The following is an 8,184-nucleotide window of genomic DNA, read 5'->3' on the forward strand; positions in this document are numbered from 1 at the left end:
CTATACAAATTCAGATTTCTAATCACAGTCATTTTAACTTCCCTATTAATCTACAAGGCACTTTAGGTCAAGAATGAAGTTATTCTTCATTCTGAAAATTCTATAAATGATGCTACACAATCATTTATTTTTAGAAGTAATTTAATTTGTTTGCCTGTGTGTCTGTCTGTCTCCCCCCTCCCGTGTGTGTGTGTGTGTGTGTGCGCACACGAGTGTGCCCCTGTGTGTGTGCGCTGTTTGAGTTCTATATGGCAGACATATGGAGGTGAGAAGACATTTTGTAAGGATCCTCCTCTGCTTCCACCATCTGTGTTTGTATTCACATTAAAAATATTATTTCTTTCCCTTTTTTTTTGAGCGGCATAATTTTTATTGACAGGTAAATCAAAACAGGGATTCCAACCGTATCAAAATGAATTTTTTTTATATTTTCATTTCATTCATTTTACATACCAACTACAGTTCCCCCTTCCTCCCCTCCTCCCCTTCTACCCTATCCCCAACCTACCTAGCACATTCAGTTGAGGCAGGACCAACCCCGCCCCCATCAAGGCTGAGCAAGGAATCCCACCATATGGAATGGGCTTCAAAAGGCCAGCTCATGCACTAGGGATAGATCCTGGTCTCATTGTCAGGGGTCCCACAAACAGATCAGACTACAAAACTGTAGCCCAGATGTGGAGTGCCTGGTTAGGTCCCATGCAGGATCCCCACCTGTTGTCGGTCTAGAGTGCGTGAGATCCCAAAGTCCAGGTCAACTGTCTTTGTGGGTTTCCCAGTCAGGGTTTTGATACACCCCCCTCCCCTCCCTCACTCTTTCAAGGCTGTAAAAAAATGAATATATAAAGACATTGAAAAGAACTGAAGAAAGGGCAGACCACACACACACCACACACACACACACATGCACACACACGTATGCACACCAGCTGTATTGCCAAAAATCTTAGAAAACAAATAGAAAAAGAAATTTCTGCAAGTCTTCCAAGAATATGCAGCCAGTGACACTCTGAACTAGCATCATCGTCCTCTGATGGACTTGTGCTCTGCCTTAGGAACAGGGTTCATCAAGCCCTCGCTGAACTTTATGTACATATTTAAAGCCGGAGGGGATGGCATGATTTCAAGGATTCAAAATGAATGCACTCATAATATTAAAAAAGATAGTCTGTGTTCTTCGATGTGCCATGTGAGAAACACACACCACCACCTACAAAGTGCCCATTGATAAAGTCAGGCCTGACCTTGATCTACTATTGTAGTATAATGAGTCAAATCTGGATATGCATAATAAAGTAAGAAAAAATTAAATATGAGAAATTGTTAATAATTAAATAGCTCGAGAAGACATAATGGTCAAATATAATGTAAATTATCATCTCAACGAATCTACTGTAATGAAACATATCTAGATAATTAGAGAAATGCAGATATGAAATCTATATTAAATATTATTAAGAACTGTGGTGATGGAGACAAGCTAAAAGCAAGCAGACAAGTCGGTAGACTAATTCTTGCAGTTAGGCAGGTTGTGCTGGCCCCCACACTTTGTCGCTGGGCCAGTTAATTCCTTGTGTCAGGTTTGTTTCACTGTGGCAGGGCAATGCAATGACATCCTTAGTGCCCACATACTAGATACAGTAGTTCATACCCACCTCACCGAGACCAGCGTCGTGAGTGCACAAGAAACAATCTTTAGAAGCTGTACTCTTCCTGCTAACTTAAGATTGTGTGAAAGTACAAAATTCCATTTTTATAATCACATCTCTTTATCTCTCCATGGAAATCCCTGTTAAAAAGCAGAGGGAAAGGATTAGACTTAGTGGCTTGCCATCCAAACTCCAGAGAAGAAGAAGTCTGAAGTAAATGCTGCAGGGTGACTCCAGAGGACCAGGGGCCTCCTGGGATGTGCAGGGGAGGGAAAAAAAAAACCTTAGAAAGTTGGAGATATTTTAACTATTTCAACCGATAACTGAAAAGTCCACCCTGAGCCATAGAGTCAGTCACTGAATTGAGCTAATGGAAGAGACAGGGTTGTGAAATTGGTTGAAACAGCCTGAATTGCTACTACAATGGTTGCGATGACTGAGAGAAGCAGGGTAGAGTCACCGGTGACACTAGTGGCCACGAGCTGCACACAGGGAATGGGAGAGCACACCTCAGTTCTTGTGACCCAACACACCTCAGCAACGCTGAGTACCAGTAGAAGTGCTCAGAGGCCAGTTTCCATCCTCCTGTCAAAGGAGAGGTAAGACTTCACAGGAGAGAAATGGAGAGCCCTAACACGCCCATCCGATTAGCTTTTATTGGGTGCTGGCTACGCAGGTGCTGTGCCGAAGCTGACTTTGTGCATGAACGCATCATTCAGATCCTCGCATTCAAAAGAAGTGATACGCACGGCCAGCTCCAAATGGGGGCAGCAGAACGACCAACACGGAAGGGTGTAGTGCTCCTGTTTGCCAGAGGAGAAAATTGACATTGGGGACATGGAGGGGATCTGCTGGAGAGAGAGAGAGAGAGAGAGAGAGAGAGAGAGAGAGAGAGAGAGAGAGAGAGAGAGAAAGAGAGGGAGGGAGAGAGAGGGGGGGAGGGAAAGAGAGGGGGGGAGGGAGAGAGAGAGAGAGAAAGAGAGAGAGAGAGGGAGAGAGAGAGAGAGAGAGAGAGAGAGGAAAAAGAAGGAGAAGTAGAAGGTGAGGCAGGGAGGGGGAGAAGGGATGGAGGAGAAAAGAGAGGAGAGAGTGTTAAGAAATTGGTTGATATTGTAATGGATCCTGGAAAATTACAATCTGCCCAGGAGGCTGGGAGATGGAAGAGAAGGGATAAGTCAACGCTGCCAGTGATCTGGAGAGAGAGAGAGACAAGCCCCTGTTCCTCTGTGGTAAGGTTTTCAACAAATCTCACGATGTTCACCCACACTGTGGGGCAAAATATAATTTAGTTGGTCTATTTATTTAGATGTTAATCTCATCTTAAGGACACTGCCAGGCAATTTTTTTTCCACCAAATATTTGGCCACGGTGGCCAAGGCACATGGATACCTAATGTTACACATCCCAGGGCAGGATGTTTGTGAGGAAGTCGGGTCCATGATTTGTCTCAGACCAAGACGCCTGTTAACAGTCTGTTAGAATGAGGCTAGCGGGCTGGGGCTAGTGAATGGGGGTGTATATACTGCTTTCCCCTCTGAGACAGCGAGACCACTTCATCCCACAATCTTGTTGCTGTCAGGCCGCATCCCCATCCGCGTTGCCATTGCTACAAACTGATCAAAAAGCCGGGGAGCTGAGCCGTCTGTCTGCCTCGCTACTCAGACAGCAGCGGGTCCACCTGAAACTACTTTGCATTTCAAGCGGCCTAGAGAAAAGGGCAGGCTTTTTAAATTTATCAGCATATCATTCATTTACCAGTTCTTTAAAGTTATTCATATTTTCTTTTTTAGGTCGAAATAAGTAATGACATTGATTCTGAAAAGCGGCTCCTGGACTTGAGTTAGGGAACAAAGAACCACTGGCCTCTGGCACTGGGGATCCTACAGCGTCACCTTCCTCCCAGACAGCAGGACTGCAACCCCTGCGGGCCAGCGACTGCAGAGCTGCGAGGTCTTTGGTCTTAGCCTGTGTAACTTTAGCGTTGTTTTGCTAGCTGCGTTCTGGGTGCTTGGGTGGGTATTTTTTAGTCATCTCCTCCTCATATGAGCACTTGTAAATTGTAAACAGAAAAAAAGAAGAAAAAGAAAAAAGGAAGAAAGAAAAAATGGTTTTTAATTTTTTTTTACAATATTTAACTTGAGGCATGCAAAATGAAAACAAAAATCTGTGAAAATATTCTCAAAGTTATTTCTAAGGAGACTGTCTGTTGCTGAGGGGGGGTGTGACGTCCGTGCTGCTGAACCCTGCTAAGCGAACGGGTTTGTGTGAACAGACATTGGCTCTAGGCACCAGACCCTAAGGGTGGACCTGCCGTAGCTTGCAAAGAACTGGATCCAACTTTCACAGTAAACACAGATCACTGTTTAAACAGCACCAGACACAGACAAAACATCGAGTCCCTTGTTCTCAACTTCTGAAGACTCCACAATATTACGGCAACCTAAATTTCCAGATTCAAACATATCTTGTTCTTGCAATATTCTGAGACACAAATTTATGTATGTGTTCTATTACTGTGTGTACAAAAGGAGAGAATCAATTGGTGGGGGTCATTCTCCTGTGGAGGGAGCTTAGCTGGCCCTCTTCTTCATAGTTTCTGCTCTTTGTTTCACTCCCAACACTGATTTCAGACCTAAGCATACAGCTCAGAGGCTGTGGGCTAGAAACCACAACCACAGATCTGTAGTCTGGAACTTTTAGGATATTCAGAGAGAACATTCAAATCCTATGGTATTCTCTGTAGAGACCTGTAAAGAAAATATGTATGTTTGAGTTACATCAATTTTTCATTTTCCCATCCATCCCAGTCACCAAGAAAATTACACTGGAAACCTAATTTTCTAAGAAGAAAATGGTTCATCTTGAAAAAAAATAAAACAATTGTGGGTTTTTTTAAAATTGAGATGAAATGCACGTGCGGTGAAATGCGTAGATTTTAAGGGTACAATGTGAGAAATTTTGAGAAATGTACAAACTGAATAAGCAGTGCTTCAACCAAAATATAGAACATGTCTGAGACTTGAGAAAACACTTCCTTGGGCCCCTTTCCATTGTCTACACTCAGTACATATCCCTTTATGAACTGCACTGTGCCTGAGTTTGTCTGCTGATTTCAATGCTAATCTCATCTGGTTTTCACCAAATATCTGGACAAAGTGACATGGCCAAATGGATACATAAAACCCGAGTCAGTTCTCATGACTCATCCAACAAACAGCGCACTCCTGACAAGAGAAATTTGTCTCTATTAGAATCAAATAAAATACATGTTGTGAATACAAGGGAAACCATCATAACTGCTAAACTGGGTAACAAATAAGAACAATATTGCACTTTTCATCTCTAAAAATTAGAATCTTGCCGAGATTAAACAGACCTTCGTTTTGTACTTAATTTTAAAAATGACATTCCCAAGATGGTATCCCTAGGCAAAACATCCTGGGTGGGAAGTTTTTAAAACAAATATTTACCACTTGTGAGTCACTTTAACAAGGAAATTGGAGAAACTTTTCAGTTGATTAGAACTGAGTGTTTTGACTTGACATTTTAGATCAAAACAGTGTCTGCTTCCTTTCCAGGGGTGGTTGAGTAAAGTAGGAAAAAATCCAAATGACTAATGTGTTATGGACTGGCCACAGGCAGCTCAGCTACAGCCAAGTCAAGACAGGCATGTATATGTTAATGAACTAACTCAAGGGCGGCCTTAATATGGTAGTGAACCAGCCATAAACTGAGCAAAACTACTGCCCAATGATGATACAAAACATGCGGCTTTGGAGATGACCACTAGGTGGCGCTGCTCTGACCCGAGAGCTGGCTTCGCTAGCCTGGGCACCCATCAGCAGGACGGACAACTCTGGCTTCTGATATGACTCTGACTTCAGTGACTGTTGAATTTCTGGCACCATTGTTGAGCTCACACATACCCACCTGTCTTAAAGATGTAGAAACTTTAAATTTTGGAACTTAGAAAATATGTGGGAACTGGGATAGGTATGCATTAAAAAAAAAGTTTGTTTAAAAAAATAATAAATTAAAAAATATTCCCTCAATATACAAAAGGCCTGCAACATTTCCGAGTTAAGGAGTCTTTTAAAGTGTCTGGAAGTCGAGTTTAAATATTTGTTATAAATAAGACAACAAATTAAGACCAAAAGCAAAATCAATGGCAAAAATTACTCCTTCTGTGAATAAGTAGTGTGGCATTCAGAAAGGGAGTGATTACATTTAAAACATTAAGAGAATGAACTGATTGATTTTTTTAAAAAAAAGGCTGGGGAAAACTCTCAAAAGTGGAAATCTAGAAAAGAAAATCATGCCTTTGTGAGCAGCATCTCTTTCCTTCCTGAAGAGTTTAGAGAAACTGCCACTTCTACAAAGTGCATAAATCTCCTTAAAAACTGGGATTTGGGGGGGAAATGGGGCCACAGAGAATTAACCATTTTCTTTGAACTTGCATTCATATAAAGGGCATGAATCCTATTAAATATTTTTTTTAAAAAAAATGATGTATTCAAAGAGTCCAAAATATGCTTTGGCTTGAACTTGAGAGATAAGTTAAAAGAATAAAAGAAAAGGGGGAGGGAAAAGAACAACAAGAAAGAGCAGGGTGAGAGTGAGGATGAAAGAATCGGAATGCCTCTCCTGGGTATGGACAATGCCAGCCCTTACCTCCCGTTTGCTCGCTTGGTCAAATGGTTTGTTTCACTGAGTAAAAACAAATGAGTTATTTTTCTACCAGGAGCACACTTTCCCCTTCCTCTTCAAAGGTGAAGAACTGGTCTGAAGAAATTGATAGTCTAGGTGGTTTTCCTCACAGAATTTGCTTTTATAGAGAACCGTGTTGAACCATAAATGTCCGTTACCATCAACACCACTAACAACAAAAGACTACGGCTTAGCTAACACCCTTGCCTGTTCCTCCTCACATTCTAAACTTCCGGACATAGCCAGCAGAGAGTAGCTTATGAGCTTCCTAGAGATCTTGATCTCTCCTTGTTTCATCCTTTGTGACTACCATTCTTAAATCATAACAACATTCAAAATGACTGTGGAAGCTTATGCCTTTGCTTTTTAAATTCTAGCCAACGAGGGGGTAAAATCATACAGAGTGATGTTTCTTTCCCTTAAGAACAAGTCTCAGAAGCTGACTGTATAGGTTTTCTACTTACATCATTTGTCAAAGTTTGTTCTACCCCAAACGTTGTTGCAAAGAAAGCTGGGCAGAATATATAGAGCCTATATTCTGGATGCATTGTAACCATCTAAACCTAAGAATAGTAAACACAGAGAAGAATATTGAGCAGTCTCTACCACACACGTCAAGAGCACAATCTTGTTGAAATGTAGGTCTCAATTTCCTTTTTTTTTTTTTTTGGTGTGTGTGGGGGGGTCAAGACAGGGTTCCTCTTTAGCTTTGGATCCTGTCCTGGAACTAACTTTTGAAGACCAGGTTGGCCTCAAACTCATAGAGATCTGCCTACCTCTGCCTCCCGAGTGCTGGGATTAAAGATGTGGCACCACCATTGCCCGGCTAAATGGAGGGCTCAATTTCTTAATTATTGTAGATTATAAAAACTAGGAATATACTTTCCAACATTGTGAAAAATGTCCTCATCAGCTCCATGTCATAAAAATTTCTACTTCTTGCTTTTTTATCTAGTCTATATAGTCAGAAAGCAAACCTAATGTTGTAAAATCTGAGAGTAGTGAGGAGAAAAAAACAAATGCATGAATAAAGCAAGCTTTACTTGGGGGTACACCCAGAACTGACAAAGCTAGCTGTCTTACCCTGAATCAAGATTAAGCCCCTGCTGGCCTCTTAAGACCCCTTTCACAGGGGAGATAAGGTGTTCCCAGGATCAAGAGAGTCAGCTGTTGCATGTCGTTAGAAACGCACAGTGAAGGGGAGGGAACAAGGATAAGGATGTACATCATGTAAATGGGGTTGCAAGCCTAGGAGAAAAACCATGCTTGGCAGTTTACATCAGGTCTAAGAAACAGGAACTTATTCTTAATTACAAATAGAAACTTTTACTTGCAAGAACTTAACACAGGAACTTAATCTTTAACTACGAAAAAGTTTTTAACCTGCATAGGACAAACAGGAACTTATTCTTAACTGTCTTAAGAACAAACAGAACCTTAACCTGCAAGGGATATTTTTCTGTGATTTCTCTTCGGTGATTTCAGTCACTGAAGAGCGCCAGTTAGAGTCTCTCTGAGCATAAAATGTCTCCAAATCCCACCACTGCAACAGATGATTTAAAAATGACTAAGTGAACTGGGCATGAGTGTCAGATAGCTGGAGTTCGGTACTCAGAAGCCTCAGGTAGAAGGTTTGCTTGATCCTAGAAGTTTAAGGCCAGCAAGATACCATTCATTCATTCATTCATTCATTCATTTATTTAAACGTAAGCAAGAGGGGCTGGAGAGATGGATCAGTGGTTAAGTGTGTACTGCTTGTCTGCTGCTCTTGCAAAGGACCCCAAGTTAAGTTCTGTAGTAATAAGGAGGGGCGGCGGGGCTATGTCCC

The 8,184-nt window shown here is 41.7% G+C and overlaps 1 protein-coding gene across 1 annotated transcript in view; it reads left to right on the plus strand.

Moving 5' to 3' along the window:
* Positions 1–4,846, plus strand: part of Nkain3 (sodium/potassium transporting ATPase interacting 3) — a 622,827-nt gene extending 617,981 nt beyond the window's left edge. The window contains exon 6 of the mRNA XM_075974635.1: positions 3,440–4,846. Coding sequence (XP_075830750.1) covers positions 3,440–3,453 — 14 coding nt within the window. The 3' untranslated portion in view covers positions 3,454–4,846. The remainder of the gene's footprint in view (positions 1–3,439) is intronic.
* The last annotated feature ends 3,338 nt before the right edge of the window (positions 4,847–8,184 follow it).

This window comes from Microtus pennsylvanicus, chromosome 5 (assembly GCF_037038515.1).
Source record: "Microtus pennsylvanicus isolate mMicPen1 chromosome 5, mMicPen1.hap1, whole genome shotgun sequence".
Taxonomy (NCBI): domain Eukaryota; kingdom Metazoa; phylum Chordata; class Mammalia; order Rodentia; family Cricetidae; genus Microtus; species Microtus pennsylvanicus.